The sequence below is a fragment of the Equus przewalskii genome, chromosome 10 (assembly GCF_037783145.1).
Source record: "Equus przewalskii isolate Varuska chromosome 10, EquPr2, whole genome shotgun sequence".
NCBI lineage: Eukaryota > Metazoa > Chordata > Mammalia > Perissodactyla > Equidae > Equus > Equus przewalskii.
In genome coordinates this window covers 12,257,274-12,278,329 of record NC_091840.1, presented here as the reverse complement: position 1 = coordinate 12,278,329, position 21,056 = coordinate 12,257,274, and the positions used below count along the sequence as shown (strand labels likewise).

At 45.4% G+C, this 21,056-nt stretch overlaps 2 protein-coding genes across 13 annotated transcripts in view; one reads left to right on the top strand and one right to left on the bottom strand.

Annotated features, from left to right (window-relative positions):
- ARSG (arylsulfatase G) overlaps positions 1-10,576 on the top strand; it is a 116,168-nt gene extending 105,592 nt beyond the window's left edge. For all 8 annotated transcript variants that reach the window (XM_070560147.1, XM_070560148.1, XM_070560153.1 and 5 more), the window contains 2 exons: positions 1,778-1,868; positions 9,555-10,576. In XM_070560147.1, coding sequence (XP_070416248.1) covers positions 1,778-1,868; positions 9,555-9,868 — 405 coding nt within the window. In that variant the 3' untranslated portion in view covers positions 9,869-10,576. The remainder of the gene's footprint in view (positions 1-1,777; positions 1,869-9,554) is intronic.
- The window catches only part of WIPI1 (WD repeat domain, phosphoinositide interacting 1), a 32,605-nt gene continuing 22,125 nt past the window's right edge, over positions 10,577-21,056 (bottom strand). Inside the window, exons 8-13 of one of the 5 annotated variants that reach the window (XR_011522948.1) lie at positions 20,706-20,813; positions 16,272-16,436; positions 15,410-15,517; positions 14,625-14,753; positions 14,060-14,160; positions 10,577-11,106 (exon numbers count right to left, since the gene is read on the bottom strand). Coding sequence is in view for 3 of the 5 variants with exons in the window: in XM_070560159.1 (XP_070416260.1) it covers positions 10,928-11,106; positions 14,635-14,753; positions 15,410-15,517; positions 16,272-16,436; positions 20,706-20,813 (679 nt within the window). In the remaining 2 variants the exon portion in view is untranslated. Of the gene's footprint in view, positions 11,107-13,736; positions 14,161-14,624; positions 14,754-15,409; positions 15,518-16,271; positions 16,437-20,705; positions 20,814-21,056 lie in introns of all 5 variants that reach the window. The other 4 variants (XR_011522947.1, XM_070560160.1, XM_070560159.1 and 1 more) reach the window with 4 other exon arrangements.

Here is a 21,056-nt window from a genome sequence, read left to right as displayed (position 1 = left end):
CCTTATGGGATTTCTGTTATGGAGACTCACATAATGTCAATGATCTGAACCAGCGGACCTTGACTCCCACCTTCTGGGGGTCTGAGTGCATCATAGATCAGTTGACAATAGGCTTTCCAAATCTCCCACTTCCTGCCCTCTCCAGAAGGAAACAAAACAGCCTCCCGCGGTGAGAGGCTTGGCTTCCTGCAGGGCTGGAAGAAGTGAGGGTTTTGAGTTACGACTTCTTTTCCTGTTTGGAAGGAGCCTGCTGTCATCACGCTGGCTGGGGAACTTGCAGGGATTGTCACGAGAGCACGGAAGCGGCAGGTGTGGGAGGAGCCCCGCCCTCGGCAGCGTCCTTTCAGAGCTGGGAAACTTGGGGGACAGCTGTTTACTGCTCCGACAGATGTTTCTCATTTTTTTTTTTAGCCCCATGGAAACTCTGAATCACATAAGTGCTTTCCAGCAATATATATCGGTCATGATTCATACCAGGGCAGTCTCACGCTTCCAGCCCAAACCCACCAACCTACCAAGGACGATGGTCATTTATTTTCTACCAAATCCTGCCCTTGGGAACCCTCAATTAAGTGTTTCCATTTTGTAGAATGCTTCTTTCGTCGATGACCTGATGAGGAAGGATTTCCTCAGTCTGAGCGGAGTAGGAGTGAGTCAAAGGTGAGGGCATCTATGTTGAGAGGTTGGGCTGTGCCCAGTTCTGGAGAAATCACACTGAGCTGTCCTCTCAAGGATGCTTTTCATGCCATCTTTGCTCAAGTGAGAGTTAGAAAATTGACGGGATGCTGAAGAAGCCATTTTTCGAAGAGATCTGAAGATCACTTGCGTCGGAATCCCTGGGAATTTTTGTAGAAGACGCAGGTTCCCAGGTCCTATCTTGAACCAGAGGAGTGGGGCCCAGGCAGGGGTGGCCTCCTGGGTGGGTGACCACTCCACACTTAGAAGGACACTGTGCTTGGTTTATAGTGCACGTGCTGTGGCTGTCTTGAAATTCTTAATTTTCTTGTTCTCATTTTGCATTGGAGCCTGCAAATTATGGAGCTGGTCCTGGGCCTAGGAATCTGAACAGAGCTGTAACCCACTCCGATTAATTAACTAGTCTCGGTGAGGAATACAGTTCCTCTATCCTCTGGGTCCTTCTGGCTGGACTAAGAATTAAACTGACATGAGACAGAATAACAGGAGAAAATCAAACAAAGCTTTATAACATGTATACATGGGAGAAACCCAGGAAAACTGAGCAACTCGACAGAATGGCCCAAACTGCCACCTTAAATACCATTTTCAGCTAAAGACAAAGGAGGATGTTGGGGTTAGTGGTTTGGGGCTTCAAAGGGGAGAAAGGCAATTTACATGGAGGTGGAAATGCAAATGTTTGTTAAACAAGAGATTGCTGGGCTGGCTGTAGACAATGTTATCTTATGGTATTAGCTCCTTCCTGGAACAGGCCTTCTATCTTAAATTCCTTTAGGCAGTGCGGGGGAAGGTTAAAATTTCTTTCAGAGTCTTTTGTTCTTAAGAATAATCAAGGCAAAGAGACACATTTGGGGGTGGCTAATTCTGATCCCCCACAATAGCAAAATAGCTATTTCAAACGCTGCTGGGAGATGGCTAGTGTGGACTACAGGCCTGTGTCTGTCAGTGTTTGGGGTCGGGGAGGCCTGGGGACCAGGATAGTGAGGGTGGTGGAGAAGCAGGACCATGACAAAGAAAATGATGCCTTCCAGGGGACATCTAGCATGGTTTCGTAGTAGTAAGCTCTGCCACCCTTTCCCAGGTGCTGTTTCATCCCAACAGTGGGGCAGCCGGAGAGTACGGAGAGCTTCAGACTGTCCGCCTGGAGCACTACAAGGCTTTCTACATCACTGGTGAGTTTGGGAGGTGCCCCCCTGCTCGCACACTTGGATGGTGGCCCCTGGTCCCTACTCCACCTAGACTCTCACTCAGGCCTCCGGTAATGAGTGTGGACTGCCCTCCTTTGGGGAGCTCTCAGCAACGCTGACAGTGCCGCTCACAAAACCCAGGTCCAGCGGAAGCTCCCAGCATCCAAGGGCCCAGCACAGGCCCTCCACACCCACAAATGCACAAACAACGTCTTTCTACTCTTTGCCTAAATCTCCAGCAAGCTCAGACTTCGTTCAGCACGTTTACATAGCTCTTTTTCACATGAAGGATGTTTCATTCCATTGTTATGCTTTAAATGCCAGTTTGGCTGAACATTAAATGGAAGCTTAGAGATATCTTAAAGTGTAATTTAGTTGACAATAGACTGTTTCAGAAAATAGACTTCAGAGGTCTATTTAGCCAACCGACAGAAGTCTCCCTGCTTCTGGCTTCAGTCTGTGACCATCTTAAATGTATATTTTAGAAATGAGATACTGGATCAGGATGGTCTTCAACTCTTCCAATGATTTCTTGCTGCCAATTAAATTCAGACTCCTCCATCCTGGGTCCATCTACTGTTCCGGTCTTAGTCCTCCAAGAGCAACGGCCCTCTTCCTTGGCTTCTATATTGAAGTCCTCTCAGCTGTTAAGGCCTCAAATCAAATGCCAGCTTGATCAGAAATCTCCCTCTCATCTTCCCAGCTGGGTAGGATGTGGAGAACTCTGATATTTATCACATTGTGCCACATACGCCAGTCATTTATGTACAACTTTTATTTCCTCTGCTAGATTTAAGCTCTCCAATCTCAGAGCTCGGTAAACTCGTTTATCTTTATTGTCTTGAAGTACGCGGCACAGTGTCTTACATCTAGTAGGAACCCTAACATTTTTTTTTAATGAATCAAAAACCAAAAATAACACCCCTCCCCAAATCTCGGACCTGATGCAGATCCCAGTTTGTTTCAGTTATTTAATGTTAGAGCTTTCCAAAGAATTATATAATAAAGAACACAAATTATTTTCCCCGAGTGTGAATAACTGATCCCGAGGAAAATGGGGCATAAAAACAAGTTCTTTGAATTTAGAACTTGAGGGATATTAAAAATGCCACAACAGTCTTTGATTCTCCAAAACCTAAAATGCAAACCAGTCAGATATTTGTTGTGTTTTCAGATGGAACGTTTCTAGATTACAGTCCTTACATTACACTATCTAAGAGGTATGGTTTCTCCAGGCTGAGTTAATTTCAGAAGTCACAACCCTGCCAGAAAGCCCTTGGCACCGCAATACTGGAATTTAAATGTTACTATGAAGTAATAGGACTGTTTAAAATGATCACAATCAGGCTGGAATTATAATACCCAGGGGAGGTCTGTTCTTCTGAGGAGTCACCAACTCCCTGGAGAGTCAGGGTGGGGAAGGCAGAAACCTCAACAGATGGGAGGAAAATTGTGAATAGGATGAAACACGGACATGCTCTGATTCCTCCTCCCCCCACCCTTGGAAAATCTGCATCCTAATTACTTAAAACTGCTTTTGGATAAGTAGATGAGTTGACATCTACTGCATTAGATTAGAGGAAGATGTGTGTCTTATGATGAGGACCTGCTTTTATGGTCATGAACTAGGAGTGGCCTTAAAAGGCAACTAGTCTGTTTTCATGTGTGGCCTAGAATTAAGGTATCTTACTGATTTTTTTTTAATTAATCAAGGCAAACTTTACACACAAAGTCACAGATCTAAACTTACAATTCTGAGTTTTTATAAATGTATATACCTGTGTAAGTACCCTCTTAATGCTGTGAATTACACAGATTGATTTTCAAATAGTAAGTCAACTTTACATTCCTGGATAAACCCCACTTAGTTGTGATGTATTATTCTTTCTATATATCGCTGGATTTAATTTGCTAGGATTTTATCTATAATTTTCCTTTCTTGTAGTGTCTGTGTCAGGGTTTGGTATCAGGGTTTTGCTGACCTTGTAAATTAAGTTGGGAAGTGTTCCCTTCTCCTCTCTTTTCTGGAAGGTTCTGTGTCAGGTTGGTATTATTTTTTTCGTGTTTGATTGAACTCATCTGTGAAACTATTTGGGCCTGGAGATTTCTTAGTGGAAAAGTTCTTGCTTATAAATTTAATTTCTTTAATAGGTATGGGGCTCTTCAGATTTTCTATTTCTTCTTGTATCAACTTTGGCAAATTGTGTTTTTCAAATAATTTGTCATTTCATCTGAGTTGTCAAATTTTTTGGCATAAAACTGTTCATATTATTCTCCATTATCCTTTTGTTAAAATTTTTAATGAACCACCTTTCGGCTTTGTTCATTTCCTTTATTCTTTTCTGTTACGATTTCTGCTTTATTTCTATTAATTCTTTCCTTACTTTGAGTTTAATTTACCCTCTTTATTTTAGTTTCCTGAAGTGAACATTTAGATATTAATTTCAAACTTTTCTTATATTCAAATATAAGCAATTACAGCTACAATTTTCTAAGTATTGCTTTATCTGCATCTCACAAATTTGGACATGTTTTATTATTTAGTTGGAAATATTTTCTAATGTCCCTTCTAATTTCTTCCTTGACCTATAGGTTATTTGGAAATGTGTTGCTTAATTTCCAAATTTTGGGGGTCTTTCTAGATACCTTATCTTTGTAATTTCTAATTCAATTTTATTGTTGTCAGAAAGTAGATCCTGGAAGGTTTCAATCTTTTGAAATTTACTGAGATTTATTTTATGGCTTTGCATATGGTCTGTTTTGGTAAAAAATATCATGTGGAACTGAAGCAAATGTGTATTCTGCACTTCTTGAGTCTGATGTTCAATTCATGTCAATTAGATGGAGGTGGTTGATAGCTGTTCAAATCATCTCTATTTTTCCTGACTTTTTGTTATTTGTTCTACCAGTTATTGAGAGAGAGGTGTTAGAATCTCCATCTAGGGTGTAGATTGTCTATATTTTCCTTTAGTTTTGTCTTCCTTAAAAATGGACTCTTTATCCTTACGAAATGTCCCTTGTTATCTCCTTACTCCATGTCTTGAAGTGTATTTTGTCTGATACTAACAGTCACAGTTTCTTAGGCTTACTGTTTGCCTGATGTATCTATTTTCTTCCTTTTACTTTCAACTCATTTGTTTGTGTATTTAAAATGAGTCTGTGGTAGACAGCATAGATTGGACTCTTGCTACTTCATCCCGTTTGACAGTCTTTGCTTTTTTGTTTTTGTTGTTGTTTTTGTTTTTCAGGGAAGGAGTCACTCTGAGCTAACATCTGTAGCCCATCTTCCTCTTCTTTCTTCTTTTTCCCCCTCCCCAGAGCCCTAGTGCATAGTTGTGTATACTAGGTGTAGGTGCTTCTAGTTCTTCTCTGTGAGCCAGCACCACAGCATGGCTACTGACAGACAAGAGGTCTGAACCCGGGCTGCCGAAGCAGAGTGCGCTGAACTTTAACCACTAGGCCATCAGGGCTGACTCTGACAGTCCCTGGTTTTTAATTGGGGAGTTTTGTCCATTTGCTTTTCTCTATATAAGATCATTTCATTTACAAATCTACAAAGATTTCTAGCTGTTGCTGGAATCTGCCTCCCCTGTGCATGCACAGTTCAGGGGTCTGCTAAGGATCTGAAGGGAGCTTATTCTCAGATTATGAAGCTTCTAGTCTCCAGCTCCTTCCTTCCCAGGATTTCATCCACCAATTTTCATCTGTTGTGGCAGCCCTGAGGTAGTTTTCCTTTTTCCTTCCCAATTTGGATGCCTTTTGTTTCTTGTTCTTGCCTAATTTCTTGGGTACAATACCGAAAAAAGTAGTGAGAGAGGACTTCCTTCTCTTGTTCCTATCTTAGAGGGAAAGCTTTCAGTCTTTCACCACTAAGTATGATGTTAGCTATGGGTTTTTCGTAGATACCTTTTATCAGATTGAGGAAGTTTCTTTCTATTCCAAGTTTGTTGAGTGTTTATCTGATGGCAGAGTGTTGGATTTTGTTAAATGCTTTTTCTGCACTTTGGAGATGATCATTTTTTTTTTTTGTCCATTATCCTATTAATATACATTGTTTTACATTGATTTTCATATGTTGAACCAACCTTGCATCCCTGGGGTAAATCCCACTTGGTCATGGTGTATAATCCTTTCTATGTGCTGCTCAATTCAGTTTGCTAGTATTTGTTGAGGCTTTTTGCATCTAAATATATATATATATATATATATATATATATATATATATATTCATAAGGGATACTGGTCTGTCATTTTCTATGATATTTTTTTATGGCAGCCTGTGCTAACACAGCATTTATTCTCCATGTCTTTTCAGGGCTTGATAGCTTTTTTTTAGTGCTGAATAATATTCTATTGTCTCGATGTAGCACCGTTTATTTACCCATTTACCCACTGAAAGACATCTTGGTTGCTTCCAAGTTTTCAGACTTATGAACACATTTTGACAGTTATGCAATAAACATCCATGTGCAAGTCTTTGTGTAGACATACGTTTTTAACTAATTTGGGTAAATACCACGGAGTGCAATTGCCGAATCATATGGGAAGAGTATGTTTAATTTTGTAAGAAACCACCAAACTGTCTTCCAAAGTGGCTGTGCTATTTTGCATTCCCACCAGCAGTGAGTGACAGTTCTGTTGCTCCACATCCTCCCCAGCATTTGGTGGTGTTAGTGTTTTTGATTCTGGCCACTCTAATAGGTGTGTAGTGGTAATTGGGTATTGTTTTAATTTGCAACTACCTAATGACATATGGTGTTGAGCATCCTTTCATATGCTTGTTTTCTAAGTGTATATCTTCTTTGACGAGGTATCTTTTCAGGTCTTTTGCCCACTTTTTAATTGGGTTGTCCATGTTCTCATTGTTGAGTTTTAACAGTTCTTTGTATATTTTGGATAACAGTCCTTTCTGAGATATGTCTTTGCAAATATTTTCTTCTAGTCTGTGGCTTGCCTTCTCATTCTCTTGACAGTGTCTTTCACAGGTGTTACCCTGCTTCGTGTTCTCTGAGCTTTCTTAATCTGCAGTTTGGTGTCTGACATGAATTTGGGGAAAATCTCAGTTATCATTGTTTCACATATTTCTTCTGTTCCTTTCTCTTTTTCTTCTCCTTCTGGTATTCCCATTACACATTTATTACACTTTTTATAGTTGTCCCACAGTTCTTGGATATTCTGTTCTGTTTCTTTCAGTCTTTCTTTCTCCTTGCTTTTTAATTTTGGAAGCTTCTTGGGAGATATACTGAAGCTCAGAGATTACTTCCTCAGCCATGTCCATTCTACTAATGAGCCCATCAAAGGCATTCTTATTCTTATTTCTCTTATAGTGTTTTTGAGCACTAGCATTTGTTTTTGATTCTTTCTTAGAATTTCCATCTCAGAAATGACTGCCTCTCCGTCCCCCATGGGGTTTTTAACTCTCAGACTTGTCCACACTGAGTCTCCAGCAGTTTGTCATTTACAGTTCAGCTTTCCCCACAAGGGTGCTGGTCCCTGGAGGTGTCTGCTCATGGGTTTTGCTCTAGCATGTTGTGATTCTCTGTTTTCACCTGTCTGTCTCTCCAATTTTGGGAGCAGTGGTTTGCCCTGTAACTTTACTTCTCTGACAATTTTAAGAAGAGTTGTTGATTTTTCAGTTTGTTTAGATTTTTATTTGTTAGGATGCAGTGATGACTTCCAAGCTCCTTGCGTGCTGGATCAGAAACTGGAAGTTTCCTATTTAGTTTTTAAAACCAGGACATTATGGATGCTGCATTGCAAAGATTCTGACTTCTGTTATCCGAAGAGCATTGATTGTTTGTTCTCATGGGCAGTTAATTACTAGCTAATCCCCTTAAACTTGTGGAAGTTTGGTTTTATACTTTGTCAGAACTGGTTCTTTCAGATTTTGTTCTTAATCTTAGGTAAATGCCTTAGTTTTGGGACATTGTCTTATTGTCTTTACTCCTAGCGTGAACCTTTTGGGACTTCAATGGAAAATAGGAAGTGTTTATCAAACCTTTCTAACTTAATAGAATTCATACTCTAAACTCTCCCTCCCCTGCAGTGGGGAGCACAGAAATGTCTGCTGAACCAGTCAGACTTCTAGCTGTTGCTAGGATCTGTCTCCCTTGTGTGTGCACAGTTCAGGGGTGAGCCAAGGATTTGAAGGGACTTTATTCTCAGATTTTTGAGGCTTCCCCTCTCTGGCTCCCTCCTTCCCAGGATTTCACCCACCAATTTTCATGGGTGGTGGAGCCCTGAACACGGTCCCCTGACATCTCAAGCCAAAGAGACCACAGCCTTCTCCTTGGGCTGCTCCGCGCTGGACAGACTGGGGGCGTCCCCAGGGAGAAAAACTTTTAAACACGGACCCAACCCAGTGTAGCTTTCTTCTTTCAAGCATCAAATCCCTTTCACTTCCTGCCTGCGTTGGTTATTTTCTAGTGCCTTCAATTAGTTGTTTTTCTTTTTTTAGTATGTTGCCTAGAATTTATAATTGTTATCTGTAGAAGGGCTAGTTCTCTGTAAGCTACTCCACTATTCCCTTAAGTGGGAGTCTTTAATTTTTATGAGAGGAGTCAATCCCAACCTTCGCTTGACTAATTGCCAAACCTCATGTCACCGCCCTTTCTTGGCAATGAAGAAGAGCCAAATTCAACTCCAAGCTCTAGGCAACGGCACTAACTCTTCCTCTCTTGTAAACAACCTGAATCTCAGTCATAGGAGGACCATTCACGGAGGGCTGCCTAAAGGCTGTGCGACCTACCCATTCTGCTCATTCCGTATTTCACATCTTATTTCTGTTCACATTGGACCAGAAGGAAAGCTGCATCCTCAGCATGGCTTCGGCCCCCGTGGGTTTGCTCTTACTGAACTGCCCTTCGGGATTATGCTTTCATCTGATAGTCTCAGGTGTGAGCAGAAGTCGTCAGTTGGACCATCCTAATCACACAGCCCTTGAGCATTCCATCATACAGGGTCCCCTGTAGGAGGAGCCAGAAAAAGCTCTGCCACCCCCCAGCAACTGATAAGATTCTACCTCACACGTTTGCCTGCTGAGAAGCTCAGATGCAAAAGACGTGTCTAGGAACTCCTGTATTTCCGAGGGCTATCCTTTACCTTAATTCCTTTTGTTTATTCAATTATATTATATTAACTTCTGTCAGATATCTTAACTATTTATTTTTATGGAAAAGGCAAACAAAAAAACGTCATCTGAATCAGTAACAGCCAAGGATGCTGCCATCACTCCAGACATTTTTGTCACTCTTCTTTTAGGACTGCCTTAATAGCCAGATTCTAATTCATACAATAATCTCAACTTCAACCCAAAGTGAAATTACTCACTTTGCCTTCTTGCCTAATTCACCAAATTGAATATCTTTGGTATTCATGAAATCAAGTGTCAAAAAACATTAAATTTACTCCCAAAGGGCAAAGATGAAAGATATTTGAATACATGTTCTACTGGCTCTGAAGGCAAGTCCAAGGAGAAGTTCCAGATCATTCTGACAACAGGGACATCACTGGAATGAGCCTATAGATTCTCAAGGTAATTTCTTTGACAGGGAGAGCCATGATTTGAATATTCAAGGGCTGAATTAATTGATAATCAATCACAGTTCTCCTCTTTCCAACACAGGGCCAAAATTGGGTTTAACAGGGTATTTCTTGTCATCCTCTCTCTAGGTGGAGCCAAAGCCTGTGATGGGAGCACTGGGCCTGAGCAGCATCATGAGCCTCCTCTTATTTTTAATCTAGAAAATGACGTTGCAGAAGGTGTGCCTCTGGAGAGAGGCAGTGCCGAATACCAGCGCGTACTGCCCAAGGTCAGGGAGGTTCTTGCAGATGTCCTTCGAGACATTGCTGACGACAACATCTCCAGGGCAGATTACACTCAGGATCCTTCTGTCATTCCCTGCTGTAACCCCTACCAAGTTGCCTGCCGCTGCCACGCCACGGAACAGACCGATTTTTCTACAAGCAGAAATATCTGGAAATGAGATGGGCAAGTTCACACCTCAACTTCAGTTTTACCCTCTTCAGAGTTATGCTTTGAAACTAAGTCTCAGGATTTTGTTTTGAAGCCACCACTTTGCACACCCCCCCACTGTCCCTTCTGCATGCTGGCTTGAGAGAATAGCTGTGCCCAGCTGTAATGGAGAGCACACGGGCTTTGGGTCAGACCAGGTTCAAGGCCTAGCATTTGAACTTGGGCAATTATTTAACATAACCTGCAAGATGATTTTGAGGATGACATAAGGCAATACGTGAAGACGCCTGGTACACTGCCTGAAGCAGAGCAGGCACACGATACATGTTAGGGTTTTTTCCAAATACCAAGCTTTGCTGGCCATTTTAGCACAGACTCATTACAACTGGTATCCAGAGCAGGGCTTCCCCATCTTTAATACGCATACAAATCACCTGGGATCTTGTGACAATGCGGATTCTGACTCAGTAGGTCTGGGGTGGGGCCTGAGGGTCTCTGTTTCTGGGAAGCTCCCGGGGCCGCCTTGAGTAGCAGGGGTGTTGACAAGACAGTCAGATCTGTTTCCAGGTCTCAGAGAGAAGAGCCCATAGAGAAGTCCATGGCCCTACTTGCCGCCCCTCACTCCCTTTCTAAGGTAAAATGGCTGTATTTTAAAGATTTTAGGAGTTCTTCCTGCTTCCTAAAGCCATGAAGAAATAAATTTTTAAAGCGTCAAAAATGCATTGCCATGATTTTATTAGTGTCCTAAATGGGACTCAAAGGTAATAAATGATTTATTCCAATCACTGCAAAAATACTTTGCCTGGCTAAAACAGTCTCTCGATGTATGTAATATACAAGAAATACATTTTCAAGAGATTTTCCTATAAGTACATTTTTACACAGCATACATTTAAAAAGGATGCCCTTTTTAATATAAAATTCCGGTTATAGTCCAATACGGTTAGTTAGCATTGACACTACAACTGTAACATATTTTAAATAGCAGGATGTGTATGCAGAGTCTCCCGCCCCCACTGGGAACCAGGGTTGAGGAGGCCTTGCTGAGCCATGAACCTTGTCCCGGGGCTTAAGCAGGCGGCGCCTGGCATTCCTGCCCCCCAATTCTGCGCACACAATCGCACTCCATTCTTCCACCTTCCTTGTTTTCTCCAAAACCACCTGATATGGGATGTCCTGATTTCTGAGGTGTGCTTCTCATCATGACAGCTTCGTTTTGCCCTTCTGACTTCCACGGCACAAGATTATCTACCGAAATCAAAACAGAACGGCCTTACTCTTTCCAGGAAGAGGCTGTTAGGCAGGCTGCATTATCAACAGATCTGTGCCCGCGTGGGGTCGGCAGGGGGAGGTTGTCCACAGACTGACCCTCACACATGGCCACAGAAAATTCACCCACCTTATTTAGGCATAGATGAGTATGGCACAGTTTCAGAAAATATTGACTATATATAAAATATGTGTGTGTGTATTTTTATGTATATGTGTGTTTTTTAAAAGGGCTCATCTTACTTGTAAACACAGACTGCTGAGTCACTATTAAAAAAGTCAGACCATACCCTTGGTCCCAATTCCCTTTCTCTTGCTCACAAGAGTAAGGCTGGTGTCAGAAAATGTAAAGGTTGGCTTGTTACTGAAACAAAAGCTACTCACCCTCCTGAATACAGCATCTTTCTAAGGTACCAGAAATGATCAATTCTTTTTTCTTTCATTGTTCATAGGGCAAAGTAAATCCCAAGGAGATAAGAGTGATCCTATCCAGGAAGTGTCAGTATATATATACATATATATATATATATATTTATTTTTAAAAGACCACTAGTGATGACCCACGTTCTTAAGGCGAAGGCCCAGGGAGCCTCTCATGAGATTATCCAGCAAGCCCATGTTTATAACTATGAGAGAAGTGATTTTAACAAAGCTGAGACTCCAAGATCCTTTCACAATCTGGGAAGTTTTTAAGGAGTGTGGCTAGAGATGTGAATTCGGGGCAAATATTTGTAATAGGCATGGTGATCCAGCATGAAGGCAGAGAGGGGATGTTGTCTGGCATCTCCAGTTGAACCTTATCGCCAGTAAGGGCATGACTGAGATGGGCCATGTTGAGAGAGGATCCCAGTAGCACTCACACCTCTGACCCTCGTGCAGTGAGATGGAGAAGCCCACCTGCTACCAGGCTGGTATCTCGTAGGAGCACAGCCCTCTCCTCCCTGACTACCTGCAGGCTCGAGGGCAGAGCCAGGGTCTGATGGCCTCCGTGATGCCGACCACTGGCCCTAGGGTCTAACAACCATTCTGGATATCAACACTCTCAGTGGCAGGAAGCCTTCCTCGTGTATAAATAAAAATCCCTGATGCAATTTAAACCAACTCTTACTCATGTGGTCCTTAAGTGGGAGATAGAACGGCTGGCTCATTCCCAGCTTCCTGGCAGCGTACAGGCGAACGGGCCTCTTGACAAGCTTCAGCACTAGTTCTTAAGCATCTCCAATTTTTTTTTCACTGCAAACAAACGATCTACACAGTGTACCTATTATTTTATACAGGTTTTGTTTGGCAAGGAAGCATGTCCTGAATGCCAATATCCGAAGTAGTACCCCAATTCTGTAAATATAAGAGGTTGTGAGGTTTACTGTGATTACCATTAAGGATCTAATTAATAATCTAATAACCTTTTATAGCAGTCACAGACATTTACCAAAATTACTGAAATGGAACCTAATGAGTGAACGCTCTAAACCTTGACAGTCACATTTATCCCCACTGCCTGTGACTTGCTCTGGTTCCTGGAAGATGCAACTTCAGGTAAATAACCAGCAACTTTGGAGGGACAGAAAAACTCCCTTTATGGCTAGCCGGGGCATGAGAACCCAAAGGCAAAACAACTGGTTTCTCGGTGGGGGTGGGGGGGTGGGGACAGCAAGCAAATGGATGCTTTTATATTCATAATTAGTATTTTTAAGAACCACTGCTCTCCACCCCTAAAATGTAAACTTCCTTGTTAGCATCATATTTGGCAATCTGCTTATTAAAAGCCAGAAATGGAAATCTCAACCTGCACTCCACAGAGGCTTTATGGGAAATCACAAACCCAGCCCTCCAGTTCTGCACAAAGGGCCCCACGATAGCTTTTTTTTTCAGCTGACTACACTTACTGGATTGTCCCACACATCTATGCAAGAAAGAAGTCAGACCTGCATCCATCCTCTTGCAAATGGAATCTCAACTGATACAAAATAACAGTCAAGAGAAAAACATTATCCACCAAGACATGATGGGCATGGAGGCAATACCCACATGGCTACTCCTCCCTGCTCCAGGAGGGTCACTCACTCTGTTGACTCTCCAGGTCTTGGCCCTAACACTGCTTCCATCTCTAAATGACTTCAGGTTGACTGTCTGGGCTGTTCTCTAACTGAAGCTCACAAGAGGGGTCTATATGTTGCTCTAAGTGGAAGCTTGAAGAATTAGAAGCTAAGGAGGCGCTGGCAGCCACCCAGGGAGAGAATCTTCTCTTCAGGCAGGGATGCTGGAAGAAGCCAGGACTAGCACCCAGCCAACCCTGGGGACCCTCGCTGCCAGAACAGCTGAGGCAGGATGCTGGGACACTGAGCTCAAGGTGTCTGGGGGACCTTTTGACCACTGCTCCCGCTCTCTGCGCAGCTGTTAGGCTCTTAATTAACGACTGCCTGCAGCTGCAGGGGAGCTGGGGTCTGTCCGGTCAGGGCCGGAGGTGGGCGTGAGTGTCCAGCTTGCCTGCAGAGTGCAGCGGCCCAGCCCTGTTAGATTATCATCTTTAGCCCAAGGACGGCAGCATTCTGCAGGAGCCTCCTGAGGAGCCTCAGGAAAATAGGAGTTACACAGACATGAGTTCCTACCTTCTGAACAGCAAAGACAGTGCTTCTAAAGAAGCAAGGTCAAGGATTCCAGGCCTCTTGAGTGTAACGAGGCCACCGAGACTCCCTGGATTAGGATTCAGTTATTCCAGTGCTGTCGGGTCTAGCACAACACCTAAAGACTAGCCGGTAGGGTCTGAAGCACACAGCACAATAAACATTCTACGGCTTTCTGACCGTGAGAGAGGAGGACTAGTTGTTATAGACCAGATAACAGGGAGAGAGACCTCGCCTCTTGCCCGAGGCGAAGGTGTCCTTCCAAGCATACAGACTGAGCCGCTCTTTTAAGGATTCCTAATGCTCACAGGGGGAAATTCATTCTCATCATCAAGACGCACTGGTCCCGTCGCAAACTCATGTTCAGGAATAACCTCTCCTCGGAGCGCCCCGCCATCCTCAGAATAACCTGGAAACCAAGAATGAGACCTGAGAGAAGCCGCACGGTCTGTTCTTACGCCGTGACCCAGGGCAGGACCGCAGAGAAAGGGCGAAGCCAGGGAAACCACGGAGGCTGCCTTCGCCTTTCGACTGGAGAGGCTGGGCTTCAGGTGAGGCAAATCCCCACCATTTGTGGTCTCAGCATGAGAGACGGGTGGGCCGGTCTCACCCACCCTTCCACCCCAGGCGCCTAACGCTCTGCACCTGTTTGCAAAATCTCAACGAGGCAAAGGGTTGAGCTACTTGTTAGGGAAATGACCGTTCTGTGCTCTGCCTGCCAGGTTAGGGGCCCGAGTTCAAAGGCTATTCCCAGGGCCTCACCTGAGAGGAAAAAATTGGTTCAGGGACAGTGCTGCATCCCAGAGAACAGTGGAGGGAGAAGAGGGTTGCTGTTAGACATGTCCCCTCAAAGCGCCCCCGGAAGCCCCGTACCTCCGCTCACCTGGCACCGTGGAAGCTGAAGATGTGCTTGGTCTGGCTACCGTCGCTGCATAAGACTGAGGTAATGAAGGTCTGAGGTCATTTTCTTTATTCTCTTCTGTGGTTCCTGAGCCAAGCAAGCTAATTGCAGCAATTAAGAAGGGAAAGAGAAAAAGGAGATCATCACAAATCCAGGACACTTTCAAAGGAAAAGCACCAGGAAGCTCGCACTTGGCCACTTGAGCTTAAAGTACAGACCTCTCAGCGCTGAAACTGCCAGGGTCAATCACGCAAGTCCACAACCACTCCCTTCTCCTACATTTAATAAACACACACTGGCCCTTTGCTCTTCCCGGAACACTCTGGCAAGGACACTAAGACACGCACTCAAGGGGAGCTCCATGGGCAAGGGCAGCTCAGGGTGTCCTGTCAGGAGCAGGAAGAGGTCGCCCTGCACTTGGTCACAGAAATCAAGAGAACTTTTTCATTCAATTCAGTAAACAGTTTTGAGCACCCATCATGTACGAGGGCCTGTACCAGGAGGAAAGGCCGAGCAGGAAGACATTGCGTTTTGCATGTTATTCATCCTGGTGCTTTCCCAGAAGCATACAGCGGGGTGAGGACGCCTGACGGCAAACCCGACACAGAGCAGATGCCCGCCAGAGGTCTGCCACCGAGACTGCCCGTGAAGAAGAATGGAAAGCAAGAGCACTAAAGTTTGTCATTGTTCTTGGCCAAGTGACAACTCTACACAACCAGCTCCTGAAGGCTGTCTGTTTGAAAACTGGTCTCTTCACCTGTGGGTCTTGATTAAGACACACTCTCCTCCGTCCTGAGGGTCCAAATTGTAGACATAAAGGTGTCCATCGGAGGATGCAACTAACAGCCTTGGCAATTTCTGGATCCTAAGAGCCAAAGGAAACACGCGCTGTGATTACAACAAAGATGGGTAATGGACCAGTTTCAAATGGCACAACTGTGCTCACCCTGGCTGTCACCAACTTCTCCTGCCATCAACAGACACTGAGCCCGCTGACCCGAGTCTGGGCTTCTGGCCTTTCTTTGCATTCTGACCCAGCGATCTACCTTGAGGATTATTCCTTGTCTCTGAACATAATTATGTGGATGAGATAAAATGATGTCTGTATACACTATTACTCTGAGAAAAGCTACTGCCGACAGAAACATTAGCTCCCCTGAACGGGACGTAGTCTCTATCTTATGCGTGTCTGCTTTTAACAGTGACAGAAAGGGAAAAAGGGCAAAATTGGCTCACCATCTTGGCTGGCTAGTTTTATAACATTTTTCAAATGTTCAATTTCTTAGATAAAATTTCTGTTAACTCTGTTAATAGGCGTCTGAACCTAGACTCTGGAACTAGAACCTTTTCACATAATTACATAAACATAGAAACTGTCTTCAGGACAGCGCCACTGTAACCAGAGGTTGAAATGCCCACGCCAGCTTCCGGTTGCCCCTGAGAACACAGATTTCAATCAGACAGGACGGTAACCAGCTGACGGGGAGACTGCAGGCTTTTGCTCACCCTTCCTGGCCATCTTCTCTTTTCTTTCTTTTCTCGTCTTTGGGGATTTTGTGCTTTGGGAATTGAGTTTGTGGAAGTTTGTGCTTGTTGAGGGTGGGTGGTGCCATACGTACGTGGAGAGGGTGCAGATGTTCTTCTGCCCAGAGAAATTCAAACGCCCGGTGGCAAAGGCCCTGTCCTGGTTCATCATGTCTGTCACCTGGGCGGGGAGGTAGTTGGAAGCAGCCATGAACATCTTTCCCATGTAGCCACTCCAGGTCGAAGGCTCTTCTGGTCGACTGAGGGAGCAATGCATAGGCCAGGATGAGCTGCAGGCACCGGCATGGATCCAACATCCACACATCCGAACGCTGTGAGCTGTACTCGGCGCAACAGGGAGAAACTGTGCCGTAGCATAATGTTCTGCCCACCTAGAACAACTCGGGACATATCATTCTGGCAATACCAAAAGGGTGTCAAGGGCTTGTTTGTCCTTCCAAAGAGCCATTGCAAGCTGTTAAGAGGTACCCAATGCTACTGCTTTCCTACATTAAAAAAGCTGTATCTGATCATTAGTCTGATTTCTAGATTTCTAAATGGGGCTAGGGTAGAGAATGTGACGGAATCGGTATCTGGACTCTGTAAAATAAGCTCGAGCCTTGTCCTGGGCTCACGGCAGAACAGACTGATCTCAGCGTTAAGGCTGCCCAGCCAGACTGAGGGGGAAGCAGGCCTCTGGGCAGACACTCTGGGAGGCATTGATTACAGTCCTGGAGCCACCCAGGTCCCCAGCGATTCATAGTGCTGGAGACAGTTCAAAGGGACCTGGTGCGCCCCCTGCAGTCATCACAGTTCATCCTAGCACCTCCGTCAGACAAAGCGGGTGACTGCTCTGTGCGAGAGAGACGCGGAGATGGACAGGGCACACACACCTGCCTCTGTGCTCCTCACAGTGGGCAGCACACTGAGGACGAGGGCGGCCACACGCGCTCCCAGAGCACCCGCTGAGAGGCCGCCTGTCTACGGGACCAGGTCCTGGCGGGGAACACACACCGCAGCTCAGAAGCTCTGGGGTTTATGTCTCACTGCTACCAACTGGCTAGGTGGTCTTTCGACAAACCTCTCTGGGCCTCGATGTTCTCATATGAAGATGACAGGCCCTTCTAGGCATACGACCATCACTCTGTGACCCTGAGCATGGTGACACGTACCTTACTGCCTGCCCAAGAGCTCTGTGCTAAGCAGGGGAGGGATTTACAAAGAGGTATAATATCCAGGTCCTGAGTTCAAGGTGAAGACATAGTCCAAATAAATAAAAAGAGAAAATGAGCAGTTAACATAAGATGCCACATAAAGGACACAGGCAATGCTACTCCAGTTCCACAGGGGAGGGAGTGGGGGGTGAGATCCTTCGCCTCTCAGTTCCCATTTCCTCATCTGGAAAGCAGAGATAACCACAGTCACTCCCTGTGAGAACTAAGAGGGAACGTACGGCAAGGGCCTCCCATAGCATCTGGCACGCGGCAAATGCTATTTTACAAGATGGTGTCTCTAAGGCTGGTGTGATTGAAGAGGTCCTGGGGGTGGTGGCCGCTGAGCTGGGCTTTGAAGGTAGGTCTGACTCAGGGCCTGGGGTGGGGGCGGGACGAGGGCACTTCAGAGGGGGACGCAGATGAGCAATGCAACCGGGAGTCACAGCCAAGCTGGTCTGGCTGAGGTGGAAGAGGCAGGGAGCCCACAGCAGCAGATAAGGTGGAGCAAGAGAAGCCTTGAGTGCCAGGCTGGAGGATCTGGGACTTTATTCCCAAGGACAAAGGAGAATAAAGGTGTCTGAGGAAGAAGGGTCATGTTCAAAGAAGATTTTCAGAAGATTAGTCCATTGAGAAGATATAGGATGGATGGGTAAGAAGAGACTAGAAGGAGTGAGACTAATGAGGTGGACCAGACAAGAGATGTTAAAGACTTGGTTAAGGGCAGTGGCCCGAGAAATGGGACTGGGGAGGCAAATGTGAGCCACCTTATACAGGACGCGTTAACACTTCATGGACCGCTGAGGGCAGAGTCAAGAGCGACTTGGAGGTTTTGTTCCTGGTTTTCTGAGATCACTGACAGAAACAGGAGAGCCTGGAGAGGGAAATGGGTTCAAGTGGCAATTTCCTCTCTTAAGCACCAATAATAAAGTTAGATGGAGATGACTAAAGCGGTGGTTTGGGATCACTCCATTGCAGAACTCGGGACCGAAGGCTATCTTAAAAGTTCAGCCACCCTCCAGTGCTCCAGCCCACCACAGCGGGTGATGGATTCAAGCTCCAGAAGAGATGAGGGCTTAAGTTTTAGAAGCTGTCTGAGAAGTTACAGAAAAGTGTAGAAAACAGATATAATGTTTGGGGAAAATGTGCAGAGTAAGAACTACAGGGAAAACAATAGGCTTTGGGATACATATAAAGAGGGATGGACATTTGAAGGGTTCCAGCAAAACTGAGGAGCGAGAAGGGAGCAGCTCCTAGTGTTCAAACACCAGCGGGGGACAAGGTCTCCCGAGAGAGAGCGTTCTGCCAGCTTATGGAGGGAAGTCAGAACTGGGACCGAAAAATCCAGGGCACAGGGACTTGGACGCTGGTGCCCTTGGATGGAGTTTCAGAAGTGGGGGGACAGAGGCTGGATACCATGTCAGACACACACGAATACATACGTGATAGAGCCTGGGTACTGTATCATACGAATTAGGTGGAAAAAGTGTTTTTCTCATGAAAGTTCTACCATATTATGAGGAGAAGAATTTCTTCCATCCCAGAAGATGGGTCTTTCTTGGTACAACTGTGAACCCGGCACAGGAGTATGTCCTTGGGACATGTCCACTCTGGAGCGGCTCTGGAAGCCTGGTGGGGGCATAAAATGTGGCACTGACATGTAGACCCTGGATGTGGAGACAGAGCCTGGCTTTGAGCAAGACTCTGAACTTCTCTGGACCTGTTTCCCCATTTATGAAACTCCCACTCTCCTGCTTCTAGGAATATTGAGGGGATGCGGGGAGGAAGTGTCTGAGATGCTCTATGAACTGTGAAGCGCTCTGTCAACGTACAAGTGTTGCTATTGCTGACTCTATCGCCTGTTTTCTGAGTGCAACTGAGCTCATCAGTACTCTTCACGTTTCCATTTCCTATAATGATATTAAAGAGAAGTGTCAGGAGACATGAGGTATCTGAAGTCGCCTGAGAAGGCGTGAGCCATCTACTGTGCTACTAGAAGCAGGATCTTGACCTTGGGAGGAGGGCTGGGCAAGGTGACACTGCCATGGATGATGGCATGGGAGGAGAATTCTTCTGGAAAGTTTCACCACTTTCCAGTATAAGATGTCTCCAAGAGTGGACAATGGCACGCACCTAGCGGGTACTTAACACTATAAACTAGTGCTCACACACCAATGGCAGGCAGCGTTTCTAGGAATGGCCCCAAGATTCCGCGCCCTGGTCCCTGGAACCTGTGACGGAGATGAGACAGCAGTCCTGAGACTGTGCTGTGTTATACGGCCCAGATGACGGTAGGTGGGGGGATTATCCAGGTGGCCTTAATCTGATCACAAGAGCCTTAAAGGCAGAGAGCTTTCTCCAACTAGTGGCAGAAGGGCAAGCGGAGACATCGAAGCATGAGAAGGAATCAATGTGACTTGCTGGTTTGAAGGCTAAGTGAGAAGGGATGCGGCCGCCTCTCAGAGCTGAGAGCCAGCGAGGAAGCGGGGGCTTCACTGCTACATGGCAAGGACCAGTGTTCTTGCCAAAAACAGGAAGGATTTGGAAGAGGACTCTGAGCTCCAGATGAGAACGCAGCCAGCTGACACTTGGATTTCCGCCTCATGAGACCCTGAGCGGAGAACTCAGCCACACCGTCCTGGACCACCGAGCTACAGAACTGTGAGATCACAGCTGGGTGCTGTTTCAAGCCATTACGTCTGTGGTAATTTATTACAGCAGGCATGGGAATCGACTGCACAATCTCACCCATGCTTCATACGGCCGACCCTCATTCCACTCCCACCGCAGTTACAGCCACGGGCACTGAGCACCCGGTGGAGGGGGTAACAGTGAGGATGACTACACTGCTGCACTTACGGCTAGACTGGCCAACACTCCTCGGTGGGTCCTACGTGCCAAGCACTACACTGAATGCTTGAGGTCAAGGAGGTCACTTCATCCTCACAACGAGCCTCAGATGCGTCCACAATGATTATTGTTTCACAGATGAGGAAACTGAAGCACAGAAAGATTAAATTATCTGCCCGAGGCCTCGCAGCTTATAAGGGGCAGAGCTGCAGTGCAAACTCAGGAGGGTAGCGCCAGATTTTGTGCTTCCATGCATTACACCACTAACATCCACACACCACTAACACCCACTCACCACTAACACCAACACCCACTCACCACTCTGGTGAAGGCATAACCAGTACAGCCAAGTTTATAGCATTCACAAAGAGAAGAAATCACTTATGCTGGCAGTGGTCAGCAGTGCAGAATAACCCGGACCTGATTCCTTTCATCTAATGAGTATTTTGCGTCTGGCGCTGTACTTACTTGTTGGTGAGGTGCTCCAGCTTGAAGATGTGCACGGTCTCGGTGTTGCTGGAAGCGCAGAGGAACTGTGAGTCCATACTGAAAACTAGAGAGCTGATTGTCACATACCTAGAAACACAGCAACATACGGACGAGTGAGGCAGGAAAATGAGGGTAACTTCCTTATAGTCCAAAAATCAGCTTTGCAAGAAAACTACACGTATCCTGAAGAGTCTAGTATTCTAAAATCCCTTTAACATTGTGTCATTCATATTTAGGAATTAACATTGGAAGGACCCACAGAGGGTCACGGTCTCGGGTGAGAAGAAACACAGCGTTGCTCCTTCCTGTCAGTGGGGAAGTTTTCTAGCT